The sequence below is a fragment of the Aotus nancymaae genome, unplaced genomic scaffold (assembly GCF_030222135.1).
Source record: "Aotus nancymaae isolate 86718 unplaced genomic scaffold, 86718_ANA_hifiasm-v0.15.2.pri h1tg000183l, whole genome shotgun sequence".
In the NCBI taxonomy this organism is placed as follows: Eukaryota; Metazoa; Chordata; class Mammalia; order Primates; family Aotidae; genus Aotus; species Aotus nancymaae.
In genome coordinates, this window is record NW_026988598.1 from 804,336 (window position 1) to 827,301 (window position 22,966).

General features: G+C 36.7%; 1 protein-coding gene across 6 annotated transcripts in view; it reads right to left on the reverse strand.

Moving 5' to 3' along the window:
- Nucleotides 1-22,966, reverse strand: part of LOC110568090 (ankyrin repeat domain-containing protein 62-like) — a 98,699-nt gene that overhangs the window by 38,227 nt on the left and 37,506 nt on the right. For all 6 annotated transcript variants that reach the window (XR_010340905.1, XR_010340907.1, XR_010340906.1 and 3 more), the window contains 4 exons: nucleotides 20,143-20,213; nucleotides 18,039-18,202; nucleotides 11,110-11,143; nucleotides 10,699-10,840 (listed from right to left, as the gene is read on the reverse strand). Coding sequence is in view for 2 of the 6 variants with exons in the window: in XM_064371809.1 (XP_064227879.1) it covers nucleotides 10,699-10,840; nucleotides 11,110-11,143; nucleotides 18,039-18,202; nucleotides 20,143-20,213 (411 nt within the window). In the remaining 4 variants the exon portion in view is untranslated. The remainder of the gene's footprint in view (nucleotides 1-10,698; nucleotides 10,841-11,109; nucleotides 11,144-18,038; nucleotides 18,203-20,142; nucleotides 20,214-22,966) is intronic.

Consider the following 22,966-nt stretch of genomic DNA (forward strand, 5'->3'; position numbering starts at 1 on the left):
AAGAAAAAAAAGAATTCTGTTTATAAGTAAATGACTGTACCCCCAAAAAACCTGCGACAATAAGTGGAGGCATGTAAGATATTTCTTTAAAAATCAAACCATACTTGCAGAAATGCCAATTGCAATGTCAGAGGTAAAAATGACAGAGGCTGAAAATAAACACAGATTAAACATCACAATCATAAACTTGACATGATGAACTATGAGAAACCTTCAAGCAACTAATATATGTCCCCAAATAGGAAGAAAGACAGAAAAGAAAACTGAAAAAAAAAATGGCCAAAAACATTCTAAACTTGGCAAAATCCATAATCCCACAGATCCAGGAAGGAACTGTCTGAGAAAAAAAATAAAAGGGTACCACTGTCATTTTCTTATGCCATCTATGATGTGGTATAACATCACTTGAAGGCAGACTGTGATAGGTTAAAATTATATACCATAAATCTGAAATAAGCCACTAAGATAGCAAACAGTTACATACAATCAACCAAAAAAGAAATGTGAAATTAAACTATAGAAAATAGCTGACTAATCTAAAGGAAAGCAGAAAAAGAAGAAAAGAGGAACAAATAACAGCGAGACTAACAGCAATCGAACAGCATAATGACAAAAAACGTAACTATATTGATAATCACAATATAAATGAAACTGGTTTATAAGCCTCAATTAAAAAGCAGACTGACAGACTCAATAAGAAAGCAATACCTAACTACATGCTGTCTATACGAAGTGCACTTTAATCGTAAAGACATAAATTGGCTACAAGAATAGGAAAACAATACATGCTAACACTTTTCAGAAGACTACTGAGAAGAAATGGTTGTATTAACATTAAAGCCGATTTCACAGCAAAAACATTTCCAGCAATAAATAAGGTCATGTCATAATGATAAAAGTTTCATTTAATCAAGAAGACATAATAATCCAAAATGTTTATGCCTCTAATGTCATAAGAAATTCAAAATGCAGAAGGCCAAAGTGGATAGAACTACAAAAAGAAATAGCCAATTTCTAAGTAATCTGAGGTTTCAATACCTTTTACTCAAGAAGTGATAGAACAAGGAGACAGAAAATTAGGAAGAACAGAGCAGACTTATCACCATGCTTTTCAAGTACCTATGGAACACTTATTAAAATAGACAATATTTTAGGCCATATAATAAATCTCATTAAAAAGATTTCAGTAGAAGAAGGCCAAATAGGAACAGCTCCAGATTGCAGTTCCCAGTGAAAACGCAGAGGGTGAGTGATCACTGCATTTCCAAATGAATTTTGAATGCCCACAGACCTGGAGATTCCTGGGCCGAAAATCACCACGAGTCTCTAGCGCAGTTGTTTCAGCTGGTGCAGTGAGTTGCTGCACAGAAACTCAAAGAAATTCGGGTGCTATTTCAACTGGTGACTAGAACGCCTGAGACACAGAGTCACCCGTTCAACTGAAAAAAAGGGGGCTGAAACAGAGAGCCAGTTGATCTGGCTCAGCTGGTCCCATGCCCACAAAGACCAGCAATCTGAAACGCTCTGGATTCAGTGTTTCACAGCAAGCACAGCTGGACTGGGGATGGTCCAGCTCTGCGGGGGGAAGGGCGTCCGCCATTACCGAGAAAATCCTACATTACCAAGAATTAAATCCATTAAATCAGCCATTACAGAGACAGTCTGCCATTACTGAGGCAGACCACCATTACTGAGACAGTTCTAACTATACTCCTATAAAAAAAACTGCAAGGAAGTTCACACAGCAGCTGGGCAGGGCCATGGCAGCTCAGCAACACCGATGCCGGCAGACTGTGACTAGGCTACCTCCTCGCTGGCCAGGTCATCTCTGAAAAAAGACAGAAGAATGTCAGGAACTTATAAATAAAGCCCCACCTTCCTGGGACAGAGCACCTGGGAAAAAAGGTGGTTATGAGTTCTGCTGCAGCAGACTTAAATGTACCTGCCCAGCAACTCTAAACAGAACAACAGAGCTCACAGCTCAGCACTTGAGCTCCTATAAGGGATAGACTGTCTCCTCAAGCAGCTCCCCGATCCCTGTATAACCAAAGAGACACCTCATAAAGGAGAGCTCAGGCTGATATCTGGCGGGTATCCTTCTGGGACAAAGATAAAAGAAGAAAAGGGGCCGGGCGCGGTGGCTCACGCCTGTAATCCCAGCACTTTGGGAGGCCGAGGTGGGGGGATCATGAGGTCAAGAGATCGAGACCATCCTGGTCAACATGGTGAAACCCCCTCTCTACTAAAAATACAAAAAATTAGCTGGGCATGGTGGCGTGTGCCTGTAATCCCAGCTACTCAGGAGGCTGAGGCAGGAGAATTGCCTGAACCCAGGAGGCGGAGGTTGCGGTGAGCCGAGATTGTGCCATTGCACTCCAGCCTGGGTAACAAGAGCAAAACTCCGTCTCAAAAAAAAAAAAAAAAAAAAACTAGCAGCAACCCTCACTGTTCTGAAGCCACTGCAGGTGGTCCCCAAGCAAGTAGGGTCTGAAGTGGACCTCCAACAGTCCTACAGCAGGGGAGCCTGACTGTTAGAAGGAAAACTAAGAAACAGAAAGAAACAACTTCATCAGCAACAAAAATGACATCCACTCAGAGACCCCATCTGAAAGTCAACAACCACAAAGACCACAGATAGATAAATGCACAAAGATGGGAAGAAACCAGTACAAAAAGGATGAAAATACCCCAAACAAGAATGCCACTCCTCCTCCAAGAGATCGAAACTTCTCACCATCAAGGGAACAAGTCTGGATGGAGAATGAGTCTGATGAATTGACAGAAAGAGGCTTCAGAAGGTGGGTAATAACAAACATATCTGAGCTAAAAAGTCATGTTCTAACCCAGAGCAAAGAAACTAAGAAAGTTGAAACAAGGTTTGAAGAAATGCTAATGAGAATAAACAGCTTAGAGAAGAATATAAACAACTTAATGGAGCTGAAAAACACAGCACGAGAACTTCGCGAAGCATACACAAGTTTCAATAGTCGAATCGACCAAGCAGAAGAAAGGATATCAGAGATTGAAGATCAACTCAATGAAATAAAACAAGAAGGAAAGATTAGAGAAAAAAAGAGTAAAAAGAAATGAACAAAGCCTCCAAGAAATATGGGATTATGTGAAAAGACCTAATCTACGTTTGACAGGTGTACCTGAATGTGATGGGGAGAATGAATCCAAACTGGAAAACACTCTTCAGCATATTATCCAGGAGAACTTCCCCAACCTAGCAAGGCAGGCCAACATTCAAGTCCAGGAAATACAGAAAACACCACAAAGATATTCCACAAGAAGAGCAACCCCAAGGCACATAATCATCAGATTCACCAGGGCTGAAATGAAGGAAAAAGTGCTAAGGGCAGCCAGAGATAAAGGATGGGTTACACACAAAGGGAAGCCCATTAGACTCACAGTAGATCTCTCCATAGAAGCCCTACAAGCCAGAAGAGAGTGGGGGCCAATATTCAACATCCTTAAAGAAAGGAACATTCAACTTAGAATTTCATATCAGCCAAACTAAGCTTCATAAGCAAAGGAGAAAGAAAATCCTTTATAAACAAGCAATTGCTCAGAGATTTCATCAGCACCAGGCCTGCTTTACAAGAGCTCCTGAAAGAAGCACTAAACTTAGAAAGGAACAACCAGTACCAGCCACTCCAAAAACATACCAAATGGAAGGAGCATCGACACAATGAAGAAACTGCATCAACTAATGGACAAAACAACCAGCTAGCATCAAAATGGCAGGATCAAATTGAAACATAACAATATTAACCTTAAATGTAAATGGTTAAATGCCCAAATCAAAAGACACAGACTGGCAAATTGGACAAAAAGTCAAAACCTATCAGTGTGCTGTATCCAGGAAACCCATCTCACATGCAAGGATACACATAGGCTCAAAATAAAGGGATGGAGGAAGATCTACTGAGAAAATGGAGAGCAAAAAAAGCAGGAGTTCCAATCCTAGTCTCTAATAAAATAGACTTTAAACCAGCAAAGATCAAAAGAGACAAAGAAGGGCATTACATAATGGTAAAAGGATCAATAAAACAAGAATAGCTAACGATCCTAAATATATAAGTGCCCAATACAGGAGCACCCAGATACATAAAGCAAGTTCTTAATGACCTACAAAGACACTTAGACTCCCACACAATAATAGTAGGAGACTTAAACACTCCACTGTCAATATTAAACAGATCGACGAGACAGAAAATTAACAAGGATATCCAGGACTTGAACTCAGACCTGGACCAAGCAAACCTAATAGACATTTACAGAACTCTCCACCCCAAATTCAAAGAACATACATTCTTCTCAGCACCACATCACACATAAAACTGACCACATAATTGGAAGTAAATCACTCCTCAGCAAATGCAAAAGAATGGAAATCATAACAAACAGTCTCTCAGACCACAGCAAAATCAAATTAGAAGTCAGAATTCAGATACCTAACTCAGAACCACACAACTTCCTGGAAGCTGAACAACTGGCTCTTGAATGTTGACTGGATAAATAATGAAATGAAGGCAGAAATAAAGATGTTTTTTGAAACCAAATGAGAACGAAGACACAATGTACCAGAATCTCTGGGGCACATTTAAAGCTGTGTCTAGAGGAAATTTTGTACCAATAAATGTCCACAAGAAAAGCAAGGAAAGATATAAAATCGACACTCTATCATCAAAATTGAAAGACCTCGAGGAGCAGTATCAAAAAAACTCAAAAGCTAGCAGAAGACAAGAAATAACTAAGATCAGAGCAAAACTGAAGGACATAGAGACACAAAAAACCCTTCAAAAAAATCAATAAATCCAGAGGCTGTTTTTTTGAAAAGATCAAAAAAATAGACAGACCACTAGTCAGATTAATAAAAAAGAAGAGAGAATAATCAAATAGATGCAATAAAAATGATAAAGGGGATATCACCGAAGATTAAACAGAAATACAAACCACCATCAGAGATTACTATATACAACTCTATGCACATAAACCAGTAACCTGGAAGAAATGGATAAATTCGTGGACACTTACACCCTTCGAAGCCTAAACCAGGAAGAAGTTGAAACCCTGAATAGACCAATAGCAAGGCCTGAAGTTGAGGCAGCAATTAATAGCCTACCAACCAAAAAAAGCCCAAGTACAGATGGGTTCACAGCCAAATTCTACCAGACATGAAAAGAGGAACTGGTATCACTCCTGAAGCTAATCCAAAAAATCCAAAAAATCCAAAAAGAGGGAATCCTCCCCAAATCTTTTTATGACACCAATATCCTGATACCAAAATCTGGCAGAGACTCGACAGGAAAAGAAAACTTCAGGCCACTATCCAGGATGAACATAGATGCAAAAATCTTCAATAAAATACTGGCAAACTGATTGCAACAGCACATCCAAAAGCTTATCCATCACGATCGAGTAGGCTTCATTCTGGGGATGCAAGCCTGGTTCAACATATACAAGTCTATAAACATAATTCACCACATAAACAGAACCAAAGACAAAAACCACATGATTATTGCAATAGAGGCAGAGAAGGCTTTCGACAAAATTCAACAGCCCTTTATGCTAAAAACTCTCAATAAACTAGGTTTGGACGGAACGTACCTCAAAATAATAGAAGCTGTTTATGACAAACTCACAGCCAATATCATACTGAATGGGCAAAACTAGAAGCATTCCCTTTGAAATCTGGCACTAGACAAGGATGCCTTCTCTCTCCACTCCTATGCAATATAGTATTGGAAGTTCTAGCCAGAGGAAACAGGCAAGAAAAAGAAAGTGTATTCAATTAGGAAAGGAGGAAATCAAACTGACTCTATTTGCAGATGATATGATTGTATATTTAGAAGACTCTATCATCTCAGCCCAAAATCTCCTGAAACTGATAAGCAACTTCAGTAAAGTCTCAGGATGCAAAATCAATGTGCAAAAATCACAAGCATTCCTATACACCAATAACAGACTTAAAGAGAGTCAAATCAAGAGCAAACTGCCATTCACAATTGCTACAATCTCCTTGAAGGACCTCCTCAAGGAGAACTACAAACCACTGCTCAACGAAATAAGAGAGGACACAAACAGATGGAGAAAAATTCCATGCTCATGGTTAGGAAAAATCAATATCATGAAAATGGCCATACTGCCCAAAGTAATTTATAGATTCAATACTATCCCCATCAAGCTACCAATGACCTTCTTCACAGAACTGAAAAAAACCACCTTAACCTTCATACGGAACCAAAAGAGAGCCCGCATAGCCAAGTCAATTCTAAGCAAAAAGAACAAAGCCAGAGGCATCATGCTACCTGACTTGAAACTATACTAAAAGGCTACAGTAATCAAAACAGCATGGTACTGGTATCAAAACAGAGATATAGACCAATGGAACAGAACAGAGGCCTCAGTGGCAACGCCACACATCTACAACCATCCAATCTTTCACAGACCTGAGAAAAACAAGCAATGGAGAAAGGATTCCCTGTTTAATAAATGGTATTGGGAAAACTGGGTAGCTACATGCAGAAGGCAGAAACTGGACCCCTTCCTGACACCTTATACTAAAATTAACTCCAGATGGATTAAAGACTTAAACATAAGACCTAACACCATAAAAACGCTAGAAGAAAACCAAGGCAAAACCATTCAGGACATAGGCATAGGCAAGGACGTCATGACTAAAACACCAAAAGCATTGGCAACAAAAGCCAAAAATAGACAAATGGATCTAATTAAACTCCAGAGTTTCTGCACAGTAAAAGAAACAATCATTAGAGTGAACTGGCAACCAACAGAATGGGAAAAAATTTTTGCAATCTACCCATCTGACAAAGGACTTATATCCAAAATCTACAAAGAACTAAAACAGATTTACAAGAAAACAAACAAACCTATTCAATAATGGGCAAAGGATATGAACAGACACTGTTCAAAAGAAGACATATGTGAGGCCAACAAACATATGAAAACATGCTAATCATCACTGGTCATTAGAGAAATGCAAATCAAAACTACATTGAGATACCATCTCATGCCAGTTAGAATGGCAATCATTTAAAAATCTGGAGACAGACGCTGGAGAGGATGTGGAGAAATAGGAACACTTTTACACTGTTGGTGGAAGTGTAAATTAGTTCAACCATTGTGGAAGACAATGTGGCGATTCCTCAAGGACCTAGAAATAGAAATTCCATTTTACCCAGCAATCCCATTACTGAGTATATATCCAAACGATTATAAATCATTCTATTATAAGGACACATGCACACAAATGTTCATTGCAGCACTGTTTACAATAGCAAAGACTTGGAACCAACCCAAATGCCCATCGATGATAGACTGGACAGGGAAAATGTCCAGGACCATGGAATACTATGGAATACACCATGGAATACTATGCAGCCATAAAAAATGATGAGTTCATGTCCTTTGACGGGACATGGATGAATCTGATTTTTTAAAAAGGAAAAACTCTCAGGAAAGTAAGAATCCAGGGACCTTCATCAGCATGATAAAGAGCATCTATGATGAACCCACAGCTAACATGCGTCATGGTGAAAAACTGAATATGTTCCCCAGAAGATGAAGAACACAAGAATGTTTGCTTTCACTGCTTTTATGTTGCATTGTTCTGAAGATTCTGGCTAGTTTAGTTAGGCAAGAAAAAGAAAAGTCATCCCAGTTGAAAAAATAAATAAATCTGTCTTTATACACAACCATGATCACACAATAGGTTTGGGTAAATTCTAACCTATGGGCCAGCTTCTTGTCTTTGTCAATGATCACAGCTGTGTTCATTAATGTACAGGTTGTCTATGGATGCTCTCATACTACAATAGCAGAGTCAAACAGCTAAAACAGAGACCCCTTTTTCCACAAGTCTTTAATAAGAAACTACTTTAAGAAAAAGTTTGACAGTCTTTGGTGTATATAGAAAATCTCATCAAATCTTCCAAGAATGTACCAGAACTACTCAGTGAGTTCAGTAAGATTGGACTATGTAAAATCAACATAGAAAAGCCAATTGTATTTCTATATATTAGTGAAAAACAATCGGAGTAAAAATTTTAAAATATCATTTATGACTATATCAAAATGTGAAATACAGAAACATCTGATAAAACACAAGAAGACCTATATACTAAAAACTACAAAATATTACTGAGAAAATTAACTATGACCTATATAAATGCAGACATACACTTCTTCAGGAGTAGAAAGATTCATTATTGTTAAGATGTTCATTCTCCATAAATTAATCTATAAATACAACACAATCCCAACCTAATGTCCAAAAAGCCAGGAGGCTTTTTTTTAAGTTGACAAGTCAATTCTAAAGTTCGTGTGGAAATGCAAAGGTTCTAGTACAGCCAAAACAGAACAAATAACAAAATTGGAAAACTGATTTTGAGAATTATTATAAATCAATAGTAATCAAAACAATGTGTCACTGGTACAGGATGAACATCCCTTATTCAAAATGCTTGGCACCAGAAGTATTGCAGATTTTGGATTTTGGAATATTTGCAAATATATAAAATGATACCTCTAGGAGATAGGACCCAGGTCTAAACATAAAATGTGCTTATTTTTCAAACACACCTTATACACAAAGCCTGAAGGTAATTTTATTTTATTTTAATTTTTGAGATAGTCTTGCTCTGTCACTCGAGCTGGAGTGCAGTGGTGAGATCACAGCTCATTGCAACTTTCACTTCCCAAGTTCAAGCGATTTCTTGCCTCAGCTACCTGAGTAGCTGGGATCATAGGTGTGCATCAACACGCTTAACTAATTTTTGTATTTTTAGTAGAGATGCAGTTTTGCCATGTTGGCCAGAATGATCTCAAGCTCCTGACACAAAGTAATCCTCCCGCCTCGGCCTCCCAAAGTTCTGGGATTATATGCATGAGCCACCGTGCCTAGCCTCTGAAGGTAATTTTAAATATTTTATAATTTTTTGCATGAAACAAAGTTTGTGTACATGAGCTGCTCAGATATGGGACTTTCCACTTGTGAGATCAGGTTGACAATAAAAACACTGGATTTTACAGCATTTCAGATTTGGGATTTTTGAATTAGGGATGCTCAACCTATATAAAGAAAGTCAAATACAGACAGTTTCGAACTTAAGGTGTTTTAACTTAGTAACTTTACAATGGGTTTAATGAAGTACCACTTAGCTTTTGACTGAAATCAGAAGTAACCCTACCATAATTTGAGGAGCATCTGTAAATTAATAGAATTCAATAGAGTCCACAGGCAAATAGATGACATACAGGCAACCAGTTTGTTTCTGACAAAGGCAGGACAGCAATGTAGTAGAGAAAGGATAGCCATTTCCATACATGGTGCTCAAACAACTGGCTGTTCATATCCAAAAAGTTAACTTGAATCCATATACCTCATTCTATATATAAAAATGAACTCAAAATGAAGCGTACATTTAAATGTAAGACCTAGAACTATAAAACTTCTAGAATGAAGCATAGAATAAAATTTTTGTAAAAATTTTGAGAAAATTACTTGTGCTAGGCAAAGATTTCTTAGATATGACATAAAATGCAAACTCTGTAACTAAACAGAGTTCATCAAAAGTAAAAACTTCTGCTCTTTAGAAAAGACACTATTAAGAAAATGAAGTGAAGCCACAAACTGGAAAAAATGTTCTTGTAAAGTAATAGTGTCCAGAACTCTTAAAATTCAACAAGCAAGAAAACATCCACCTAATATTGTAAATGGAAAAAGATATGAAAACACAGTTCACCAAAGAGGATGTACAGATGGCAAATAAAACATGGAAAGATGTTCAATATGTTTATTAGTCATTAGGATCATGCACAAAATCCACACCCATGAGAATGCTACAGATAAATACTGCAATACTTAGTGTGACAACACAGCAACTGAAACTGTCCTATTCTGTTGATGGCAATGGAAAATGGTACACGTTTCGGAAAACAATTTAGCAGTTTTTCTAAAAAGGGAACATAAAGCAGCACAGGACACTTTCATGGGTGATGGATAAGATAACTATGTTCATTATGGTGACAGTTTCACAGGTGTATACACCTATCAAAAAACTTATTAAGTTGTACATCTTACATATGTGCACTTTAACATATATCAACTATACCCCACTAAAGCTAAAGATTGTATGAGCAAACACCTGGGGCACTGGCTGTGACATGGAGAGAAAAAAGGATATGAAATGATGCAGTATAAAGCTAGAGTGCTGACATGTCTACCTTATAGCAATGACAAGTGGCAGTTGGGTGTTAAGCAAGCAGGTAACATGATCAGATGTAAATTTTTTAAATGTATATAATTACGGTTGCAGAATAGACCATGGTTTTGGAAGGTGGAACAGTAGGGAAAAGAGTTGAAAAAGAGTTATCACATTATTCAACATACGAGATAATGACCTGACCCTGGGTAAAGGCACAGGAGAGAAGCAGAGTCAGCAAAAAGATTGGGAGTGTCATTCACACTGAGGAAAGTACAGTGGAACGATCACAGCTCTTTGGTTAAGAGTATACAAGATAGAGCAGTTCTCATTCCATATTCACAAAAAGCATGTTTCTGAGATGAACATCCCTATAACACATCAGTGATCTATGGTACAGTGCCGAGCAATGTGTGCAAACATTACTGTAGGCTAGGGAAAAAGCCTTACATTTATGCATTGGTCCTACCTTTACAGTCCACTCTATGTTGTTCAATGAGTAACTTAAAATTCTTATCATCAGAGTAAGGCAACTCATCATCCTCTGAGGTTGTTTCAGATGACTGAATTATGTCATCGAGGTCATCCTTGAAATGTACATGTCTTTTAACCTATAAAATAAATAACACTGTTTCAAAATGTCCCCCAAATATTTATAGCATATATTAAATGTACACCAGTGGGAATTATTCATCTTTTTTTATGAGCAAAACCAAAGTACTTCTTAAAATAGTTAATAGACTGTGGTTAAAAGGGTACCTTTATGAATGGTTACTGCTGCTTTTTCAAAGCCAATATCTTTACTACAAAAGATTTTCTGTTTTTTTAAGTGACCTTTAATAAGGGATTTTCAACAACATTCTTGACAATTTTACAATACCTTGTTCTTTTTATTAGATGTTTTCTTTGCAAGCCTAAAAGAAAAAATTACAATCAGGCAAATAGTAAATATGTAAAATACAAAGACTATAACTATTTTCTATATAAAAGCTCTATATTTATCATTTCTCTCTCCTATTCATAAAGTTTACAGGTAATATTTCACAGGTGATGTAAAATACAATCATTTTCTACAAGGGGATAAAGTAAATGGAAAGGGTAGCATTAGTTTTCTGACAGCCAAAGAAAAAGAAAAATCATATTACTTGCATTATTTGATAGAAAAAAATATATATATATACACACACACACTAGGTTTTCCTCTTGTTTCCCCTATTGACTTATTTATTTATTTATTATTTATTTTTTGAGAGAGTCTTGCTCTGTTGCCTGGGCAGAGTGCAATGGCATGATCTCGGTTCACTGCAACTTCTACTTCTAGGGTCCTGGTGATTCTCCTACCTCAGCCTCCTGAGTAGCTGGGATTACAAGTGCCTGCCACCACACCTACTTATTTTTCATTTTTCATTTTTTTGTATTTTTAGTAGAGATGGGGTTTCACCATGTTGGCCGGGCTGGTCTTGAACTCCGGAACTGAGGTGATCCACCTGCCTTGGCCTCCCAAAGTGTTAGAATTATAGGTGTGAGCCACCGCACCTGACCTTATTGTCGTTTTCTATACAAACAAGATTTAATTGGTACTAAGACTTATTTGATAAATATTACTTATGTAACAGAAACGCTTTTTAAAATTATGACATTAGTGAGCTTTTCAGGACATACTGTGCAGATACTATGTACTATTCTAAACACTGTACAAGTGTTTAAGTCACTTGAATCCTCCCAACAATTCTGTGAGGTAGATAACATACCAGGCATTTTATAAAGTAAGAAAGTAGGCATGGAAAGGCCATATAACTTGCCCAACCTCATAAAACTTGTTAGTAGCAGATTAAGCATTCAAACCCATGAACTCTGGCTCCAAAATATGTGTTTCAGGATACTCTATAATACACTATAAAAGTAATATTTATTTTCAAGTGTTTACAAGTAATATAATAGCAGATGAATTCATATTATCTTTCCATTTCTTTCTATGATTACAAATAATAATCTCTGAATCTTGAAATTTTTTAAAAATTAGATTTTATACCTATGCAGCTTTGGAAACCTGCTTTTAATAAACTGAAAATTTGGTTTCTCTAAAGAAATTCACAAAAAAAATTCATTCATCCATTCAACTATTTATTTATGCATTCAACCGAAACTTGCTGAGTGTACAAGACATGTCAAAGACACTGTTGGTCCACAGAAACATTTAATTTTTACATTTGAACAATACAGTCCAAAAGTAACAGTCTGCAATTATTTTTTCAGTAGTTTGCTTTTCTATTATTAATTAGAAAGCTTCCCCTTCCCAGCATCTGAACAACCGTAAAGGAAACATACCTGTTATTTTAGACTACCTTGGCACAGCGATTTGTGATGCTACTTTCAAAGGTACTGTGATACATACATCATCAAGGCAAATTTAAATTCTATCCAATATGACCTAGTGTTTGTATGTTTATTGTTACAGAATTTCTAAAAATATATGCATGTGAGTTTAAGTCATGATCTTCATGTACCATTACATTAAAATAGTCCATTCCTGAACCAATTCTGAAAAAAGACCACTTCTGATAAAACTAAACATGAATAGAAATTGTATGAATAATTGATTTACTATAGATATTTAAAAGATAACTTTCCAATCCTCAGACATGCAAACAAAACCAAATTCCAAAAACACATTTCTTCTCTACCGGCTCATTCTGAACACCAAACAAGAATACTCTAACAGCTTCCATTTTAAAATTGAAAAAGAAACAAGAGTCATTTGAATCTCGCATTCTTCTTCTTTTACTTGTTACCCATTTCTCTACTCCCTTTTGCAGTCAAAGTTCTCTCAAGATTTGTCTGTGCTTAGCCACTACAGTAAGGGTTCCATGGCAACCAGTTGAAACACATCGTTTTAATCAGTCTTCCAGCAGCATTGACACAGTCGAGTATTCTCTAGATTAGTCTGTCTACACTATTTTCTTTCTGGAGAAAGTAATCACTGCTAATATTCCTTTACAAGGAGGTAAGAAAATTAGTGATTTTATCCTTCTTCATCCTTAACCATTTCACTAAAACTGATACCATTATTTTTCTGGAAGACTACCAGGAAAAATTATATATGAACATGAGAAAGACATTATGGAAGAGGTAAAAGACAAGAGGAGCTCACCAGGCCAAAACAAAAACAAAAACAGTAGGAGAAATCCATTTTATATAGAGAACAGAATGTGAGCACAGGGATTAGGCACATGGCATCCAGTTGTTTCCTGGGAAGTTGAAAGGTAAAAAAAATACATGAAAGCAAACACTGAAAGAAGAATGCTACAGTACACTTGAATGCTACGCTAAAAGGCTGGAGCTCGCTGCCTGCAAGGCAATGACTCTTAGACATGGGGTCATAGTTGGATTTGTGCCATAGTTACTGTTTTAACATGTTTCATTTAAATTAAGTTTTCAGAATACTATGAGGCACATATAGCCTGAAAGAAACTGTAAAATTACCTTAAAGGGAAAAAACACTTGCTTTTAAAATACCTATGTGTCTTTATATGTAGTTCAAAAATAGCACTATTCTGATTAGTTTGAATTTTGTTTGAAATGATTTAGAAACTTTTGTATACTTACAGTGTGGTATCTATTCCTAATATGAAAAGCTGGATTTATCAGCAGAAAATTGTAAACGTGAATAAGAATATCACTATCATGTACCTACATAAATTTAAAAAAAGGCTGAAATTTCCCATTGGAGATTATTATGTAGGAGTTCAGCCTGAGCCCCTAAAAACACAAAAAACAAAAATAAATCCATCAATTTTACCAAAAATATATGTAGATGAGTCTTCTGTTTAAGACTAAGCTTCTAAAAACTATCTTTCTCAGATAACAAACAATTTCTCTTGACTCAAACTTAAAAAATAAGTATATAATTCTGGAATATAAAATAGTGTTCATTTGAGCATAGTTGATAGAAGGCAACTTTCAAACAGAAAACATCTGATTAACATTGCCACAAACTAAGGAAAACTGACCTGTAGCCATGGTAACAGGTAGCCACCCAGAACCAATTTTTAATCTAGTCAATCAATGACCACTGGCCTCATTAACACCAACCAACGAATGTCAGCCACTTGCCTCTGAAGACATCCAGAGACAAACTCATTCCAATCAGCATGCCTGGAAGTGCCAACTAATCCACAACAGTCTTACACAGATAACCACATTACTCCAGATGATGTCAACCCAGTTATGCCTATGAGAGTCAGCCAAGCCTTCAACTTCACTATTCCACAAACCTTTTATAAGGCTTAGTAGCTGCTCCATTACAAGAGACTGTGCCTATATACACCATGGAATATTATGCAGCCATCAAAAATGATGAGTTCCCGTCCTTTGTAGGGACATGGATGAATCTGGAAACCATCATTCTCAGCAAACTGACACAAGAACACAAAATCAAACACCGCATGCTCTCACTCATAGGCGGGTGTTCAACAATGAGAACACATGGACACAGGGAGGGGAGCACTACACACTGGGGTCTGTTGGGGGGGAACAGGGGAGGGACAGTGCGGGGTGGGGAGTTGGGGAGAGATAGCATGGGGAGAAATGCCAGATATAGGTGAAGGGGAGGAAGGCAGCAAATCACACTGCCATGTGTGTACCTATGCAACAATCTTGCATGTTCTTCACATGTACCCCAAAACCTAAAATGCAATAAAAAATAAAAAAAATTTTAAAAATTAAAAAAAAAGAGACTGTGCCTGACCAGCACAGACTTACTAGAGAAAGCAATAAATCAAACTTTTTTTTTTTTGAGACAGGGTCTCGCTCTGTTGCCCAGACTGGAGTGCGGTGGCAAGATCTCGTCTCACTGCGAACTCTGCCTTCCAGGCTCAAGCAATCCTTCTGCCTCAGCCTCCCAAGAAGCTGGGATTACAGGCGCACCACTACTGACAGCTAATTTTTGTATTTTTGGTATAGATGGGATTTCACCATGTTGGCCAGACTGGTCTTGAACTTCTGACCTCAAATGATCCACCTGCCCTGGCCTCCCAAAATGCTAGGATTACAGGAGTGAGCCACCGCACCTGGCCAAATCCAACTTTTATCTGTTTATTTCAGAAGCTAAAGGCTCATAATCCTTTGAAAAGAATTTTTACATCCATTGCATTCACCACACGAATATTTTATTATTCCTGATAAAATACCAGTGAAGTTTGCAACTCCTATGATTCCTTGTACCATGATTGAAATGATCATAATTACCAGTAATAGAATGGTGAATGACCACAATACTAGACTTTTCTCCCTAATTAGAAAACTATTAATATAGAGAGTATAGCTCATTAAAAAGAGCCAAAAGAGTCCATAAAGAGCATAAAGAGCATATAATTGCCAGGTAAAATTGTCAGAATGAACCCATATCAAATGTACTTTAAGTGAGTATTAATGTTTAAAACTGTACACCAGGATAAACCAGACTAGAAAGGCAAAAGCTTAAATCAGGAAAATAAGAGGTCAGATCCTGTGCTGGCTTTTGAGTATTAGGAGAAAATTCGGCATGTATTTTGAGTGAAATGAGAAGCAATTAGAAGTTTTTAACCAAAAGAGTGACATAATCTGACATGTTTTAATAGGTTCACTGGTTAAGAATTGATGAAAACAGGATTAAACATGGAGAAACAGAAGACCAATTAGCAGTCTATTATGCTAATCTAGATGGCCGATCAGATGATAGTGGAGTTGCTTAGACATGAAAGATGTGACTGGTTTTTGGATATATTGTGAAGTTAGACCTGACGAGATCTGCTAACATCTTAGCTGTGGAGTGTCAGAGGTGGGGGTTGGGGGAGGGAGACAGAGAAAGCATGTGTGAGTCAAGGATGACAGCAGGGTTTTGGGCAGAGCATTTACAAGAGTTATGATTAATGGAACAACAAAAGACTACATGAGGGGCAGGTAGGAGGAAGACCATCTGTAGCTAGATTTTGGACCTGATAAATTTGCTGTACCCAATAGTTAATCAAGGAGAGATGTCAAGTAGACAGGTTGATAAATAGGCCTGAAATGGACTGGAGGTATAAATTTAAAAATCATTAGCATATACGAGCTAGTAAAAGTCACAAGAAAAAACCTCAAGAACTGAGCCCTGGGTCACTTCAATCTGTAAAAGGTAGAAGATGAGGAGACGTAAGCAAAACAGGCTAAGATCGATGGACTAGAAAGTCAGGAGGAAAATCTAGGTGAGTGAGTGAGATTCTGAGGGCCAGTGAAGAAAGTGTTATAGAGGAGAGAGTTTTCCATTGGGTCAAGTATTGCTGATAAGTTACATAAAGCGAGATCTAAAGGAATTATGGCTAGATGTATTACAGTGAAAAATCAGTGACAACCTTGAGAATAACAATTTTGGAGGAGTGGTGAGAGTGAAAATTATGGCAGTGAGTTAAAGAGTGAATGGAAAGGAAATTTGAGTCCATGAGTACAGACAGGTTAATTTTAAGGATATTTTCAATCATTTCATAATGATTAATAATGATTAATGATTAGTTACATAGTATGTTTTAATATCTTAAAAGCTTTTAAAAATTATACACACACACACACACACACATGCACACACATACACACATATATATATGTCAAGCCAGACATATATGGCAAGTCAGACCAAAGTACTAAATAACATCATAAAATTATAGAACTAAAACACCCCTTGAACATTTCTAGATTATAAAGCTGGTTATCATTTTGGTCATGCTTATAAAGACCACAGAAAGACTAAAGGGCAGTATTTCTTACTTGAGAAAAATCACTCAACTCTGAGATATTTTAATAATATCTGACATATTAAAATAATAAATTCTATAAGATGAAAAAAGGTAAAAATTCAAATCTTATTTTGTCTACTGAATTTTATAAATTATATAATAGGAAGTCATTGTTGTAAAATACGGTGTTGTGCATACTGAAATATCTTTTGAAAGGATAATGGGATGCATTCAAAGTGCCTCAAAAGAGGAGGTTCACTGCATTAGCAGCACCTTGGTTTTAGCATAGGAGTCAGCAAATCAGTACTTGTGGGCCAAATTCAGCCCACTGCCTGTTTTTGTAAGTAAAGTTTTCTTGGAACACAGTGCTACCTATTTATCTATTGTCTATGAAAGATGTCAGAGACCTTCTGGTTCACGAAGCCTAAAGTAGTTACTCTTTACAGGAAAAAATTGGGTGAACTACTGACTTGGTAGATCAAAGATCCTTTGATATATTTTAACAAGTTTTACCAATACACTGAATATTTACATGGAATATAGATCCCCATGTGAAATCCCTTGACAATATTCAGATTATTGTGAGAATCAATATTTGAGCACTCATGCATTGAGAACAAGAAACAAATGCCATAACTAGCAATTTTGTTGGTAATGCAAAGTGCCAAGGTAGTATGTAGTTTCCTTTTGCAACTCAGTAGATATTACAAGTATCAAGATACTACAATATCATATTCTGACAAAATTTACTTAAGATGTGTTATCAAACTAAATGTTTTAAATATACATTACTGATGAAGTAATCAGTATACTATAGATCCAATCTAATTTTAAAAACAGGGTTGCATACTACGTTATTTAATGGGTATGACGATTTACCTATTTCCTTATTAATGGGATTTTAGACTATCTCCAGCTTTGTGATATGATGATGCTATAATGAAAATTCTTAACATATATAAGCATGTAACATATATAAAATCCTTAACACAGATTTATTATACGTAAGATGTTTTATATTATTAAATATTGCTACTATTAAATATTGCTATAGGCTTACCTATTATACTCTTCACTCTTCTGCCTGGGAAATTGATGATTATCAGGTTTTCTGCTCCTTCTTTCTTGGATTAATTCATCATCATCACTGTCACTGTAATCGGCATGTAGGTTTCTTGACACTTCCATTTTCTTATTTCTGCATGTTTTCATTTTTTCTGCAACCTTCAATGAAAGTTTAACACTGATAACAATTGCCATTATTTTATCTAATAGAAAGAACTTTTTTGTTTTCATTCATTTTATCACTTGACTCTGTCATGATAATGGTCATTAAAATATTTTGTATTTAATTTTATCACTATATAATTATTAGCATAAATTACGTTATGATTTTTTCATCAATATTCATATAAAGTCTGAATCATTTCTGTCTGAGTGAATAAAACAAAAATTTCCACACTTTAAAAAAGGTCTCATTTGAAATTTGTGCTTTTATTCCCTCCACTCTTTGCTGTCTAATATAAATTTTCACCCCCTTGTGATGAGCAGAAATAGAGAAATAAAAGGACAAAGCCATGAAATCTGTCCCTTTCTATCTTTACCTCCTGGAGTTTACACTTAATGGCCAGATTTAGAGAATGTGGCATTGTGGGGCTTCAGGAACAGAAAGGAAAATTTCCCCTTTCTGCAATAAGCTTTCCCCACTGTCTTTCATTTTTCTTTTTTCATTTGGATGCTAGGATATCAAAAATGTGAAGGTGCTTGCTGAAAAACAGGAACCAAAATTTGAAACAACAGAAGAAGCAGAGTGAAACCACTGAGATGCTGGATAGAGTTCTGGAAAATGAGATGCTTGCTGCTGTGCAGAGAGAAGGCGAGTCGTGAAAAGAAAATACTGAAGAACAGGATCTCAAGATGAGTAAAAAGCCCCCAAATCACCCTGGAATCACTTTTGAGATTGGTGCTCATTTGGAGGCACTGCACTACTTAAAAAAAATGGTTTTCATCTGTTAAATGTACACTATGTCTTCTATGCCTTTGACGATTACCAAAATCAAATGAGAAAACATAGAGAAAAACAGTCAGCACTCAGTATCCATCACGAATTGAAAAAATCGACTATGAGGAGGGCAAGATGTTGGTCTATTTTAAGCGCTGGAGTCATCATTATGATGAGTGGATTTACTGGGATAGCAATAGATTACGACCCCTTGAGAGGCCGGCACTAAGAAAAGAAGGGCTAAAAGATGAGGAAGATTTCTTTGATTTTAAAGCAGGAGAAGTTCTGACTCCTTGGACAGACTGTAACTATTACCCTGCCAAGATCGAAGCAATTAACAAAGAAGGAACATTTACAGTTCAGTTTTATGATGGAGTAATTCGTTGTTTAAAAAGAATGCACATTAAAGTCATGCCCGGCCGGGCGCGGTGGCTCACGCCTGTAATCCCAGCACTTTGGGAGGCCGAGGCGGGTGGATCACGAGGTCAAGAGATCGAGACCATCCTGGTCAACATGGTGAAACCCCGTCTCTACTAAAAATACAAAAAAAAAAAATTAGCTGGGCATGATGGCGCGTGCCTGTAATCCCAGCTACTCAGGAGGCTGAGGCAGGAGAATTGCCTGAACCCAGGAGGCGGAGGTTGCGGTGAGCCGAGATCGCACCAACGCTCCAGCCTGGGTAACAAGAGCAAAACTCCGTCTCAGAAAAAAAAAAAAAAAAAAAAAAAAAAATCACAATGGAGAATACATTTTTAATCATGGTATTAGTGACTAGTAATATAAAGTTGCAAATTTTGAACCATCAGCAAAGATTACTCATTTAACATGAACCCAAGTTGGCAGCCATCCCTATTGTTCATAATTTTGATTGCTTGAAATTATAATTCAGTATTTGATGTTTCTTTATTAGTTAGGAGGTTATAAAAAAGGAAAAGTAAACAATATTCAGGAACTTTGGGCTTTACTTTGAAGGGAAAAGATTAGCTGTAAATCACTATGCATTCTGAGAATATTTTAAGATTTATAACCAGGTAAAATGGTTTAAAATTAAATATTATAATCAACTGATTCTAAAAGGACAGTTCAAAGGTAATTTCATTTGAAATATGCTATGTTATGAAAGCAAAGAAAACCAGAAATTTGAAATTAAAGTTTTACATACCTGTTGCTGGTTATTTTCACATCCTTGAAGCTTTTCTTGTTCTCCCTCTGATGTCATTTTTAAGTCTTGTTCTGGTCAAAAAAAATCCATGTATTTCATTAAAATGAACTACTTAGAATAGCTGGATAAAAGCTATAGTCTTTATAAACATAAACTTAAACATTTATTTTTCTTTTATAAAATCAGAGTTTAAATAAAGCTTAATCTGTGGTGGAATATTTGCTTCTTTTTTTATTTATTATACTTTAAGTTGTGGGGTACATGTGCAGAACCTGCAGGTTTGTTACATAGGTGTACATGTGCCATGGTGGTTTGCTGCATCCATCACCCTGTCATCTACAGTTATTTCTCCCAATGCTATCCCTCCCCAATTTCTCCACCCCCTGCTATCCCTCCCCTAGCCCCCAACCCCCCAACAGGCCCCAGTGTGTGATGTTCCCCTCCCTGTGTCCATGTGTTCTCATTGTTCAACAGCCACTTAGGAGAACATGCAGTGTTGTTTAGTTCTTGTGTAAGTTTGCTAAGAATGATAGTTTCCAGCTTCATCCATGTCCCTGCAAAGGACATGAACTCATCGTTTTTTATGGCTGCATAGTATTTCATGGTGTATATGTGCCACATTTTCTTTACTCAGTCTATCATAGATGCGCATTTCGGTTGGTTCCAAGTTGTTGCTATCGTAAACAGTGCTGCAATGAATATAGCGTGCATTTGTCTTTATAATACTACGATTTATAATCCTTTGGGTATGTACCCAGTAATGGGATTGCTGGGTCAAATGGAATTTCTATTTCTAGATCCTTGAGGAATCACCACACTGTCTTCCACAATGGTTGAACTAATTTACACTCCCAACAGCAGTGTAAAAGCATTCCTATTTCTTCACTTCCTCTCCAGCATCTGTTGTCTCCTGACTTTAATGATTGCCATTCTAACTGGTGTGAGATGGTATCTCATTACGGTTTTGATTTGTATTTCTCTACTGACCAGTGATGATGAGCCTTTTTTCATGTTTGTTGGCTGCATAAATGTCTTCTTTTGAAAACTGTCTGTTCATATCCTTTGCCCACTTTTTGATTTTTTTTTTTTTCCTTGTAAATTGGTTTAAGTTCTTTGTAGATTCTGGATATTAGCCCTTTGTCAGATTGGTAGATTGAAAAAATTTTTTCCCATTCTGTTGGTTGCGAGTTCACGCTAATCATAGTTTTTTTGTTGTTGTTGTTGTTGTTTTGCTGTGCAGAAGCTCTTAAGTTTAATTAGATCCCATTTGTCAATTTTGGCTTTAGTTGCCCTTGCTTTTGGTGTTTTAGTAATGAAGCCCTTGCCCATGCCTATGTCCTGAATGGTATTGCTTAGGTTTTTTTCAGGGATTTTATGGTGTTAGGTCCTATGTTTACATTTTTAACCCATCTGGACCTAATTTTTGTATAAGTTGTATGGAACAGATCTACTTTCAGCTCTCTGTCTATGGGTAGTCAGTTTTCCCAACACTATTTATTAAATGGGGAATCGTTTCCCCATTGTTTTTGTCAGGCTTGTCAAAAATCAGATGGCTATAGATGTGTGGCTTTATTTCTGAGGCCTCTGTTTTGTTCCATTGGTCTACATCTCTGTCCTGGTAGCAGTACCATGCTGCTTTGATTTAAGGTGGTTTTTTTCCAATTCAGTGAAAAAAGTCAGTGGTAGCTTGTTGGGGAAAAACAAGCAATGGGGAAAGGATTCTCTATTTAATAAATGGTGTTCGGAAAACTGGCTAGCCATGTGCAGAAAGCAGAAACTGGACCCCTTTCTGACACCTTACACTAAAATTAACTCCAGATGGATTAAATACTTAAACATAAGACCTAACACCATAAAAACCTTAGAAGAAAACCTAGGCAAAACCATTCAGGACATAGGCGTAGGCAATGACTTCATGACCAAAACACCAAAATCATTGGCAACAAAAGCCAAAATTGACAAATGGTATCTAAGTAAACTCCAGAGCTTCTGCACAGCAAAAGCAACAATCATTAGAGTGAACTGGCAACCAACAGAATGGGAAAAAATTTTTGCAATCTACCCATCTGACAAAGGACTTATATCCAAAATCCACAGAGAACTAAAACAGATTTAGAAGTAAAAAACAAACCCATTCAAAAGTGGGCAAAGGATATAAACAAACACTTTTCAAAAGAATACATATATGAGGCCAACAAACACATGAAAAAATGCTCATAATCAATGGTCACTAGAAATGTATTCTAAAAGTGTTTTCTTTACGGATGAAATTCAAAAGGAAGCAGTAGAAGTGCAGATACCAGAAGACGCAAATGAAGAGGGAATTGCACTAAGAAAAAGAACCAAATACTGGCTTTTTTACCGATGTCACCAGAATGCTGAGAAATAGTATATTCAGCATATCACCTTATATTTTTCTCCATGATATTATACAAAAGATGTCAGTTTCTCCAAATTCCTGGTCTGCAAACTACACTTGTGTTCAAAACTTGAAACTGTCAACACATGGCTGTGTTATAATTCCACGACAAAGAGAGGGTATGTGTCTGACAGCAGGTTTTAGTTGCTGCTACTATATTTAAGCTTCAAAACATATCCAGAGGAACTTATCAAGGACTTGAATATAAATCAAGTTTTTCCACAAGCAGATAAGAAAGACAATACTTTTCCTCACACATGATCTTTAGGTTTTGACAACTGTGGAAAAATGTTGGCACGTGTACTCATCAGTCTAGATTATTTTCCCTGACCCCTTGTACATAGCTGCTGTAGTTACTAAAAAGTTAGGTAGGATCTTGGTAGATTTGTTCTTTCATATTTGAAC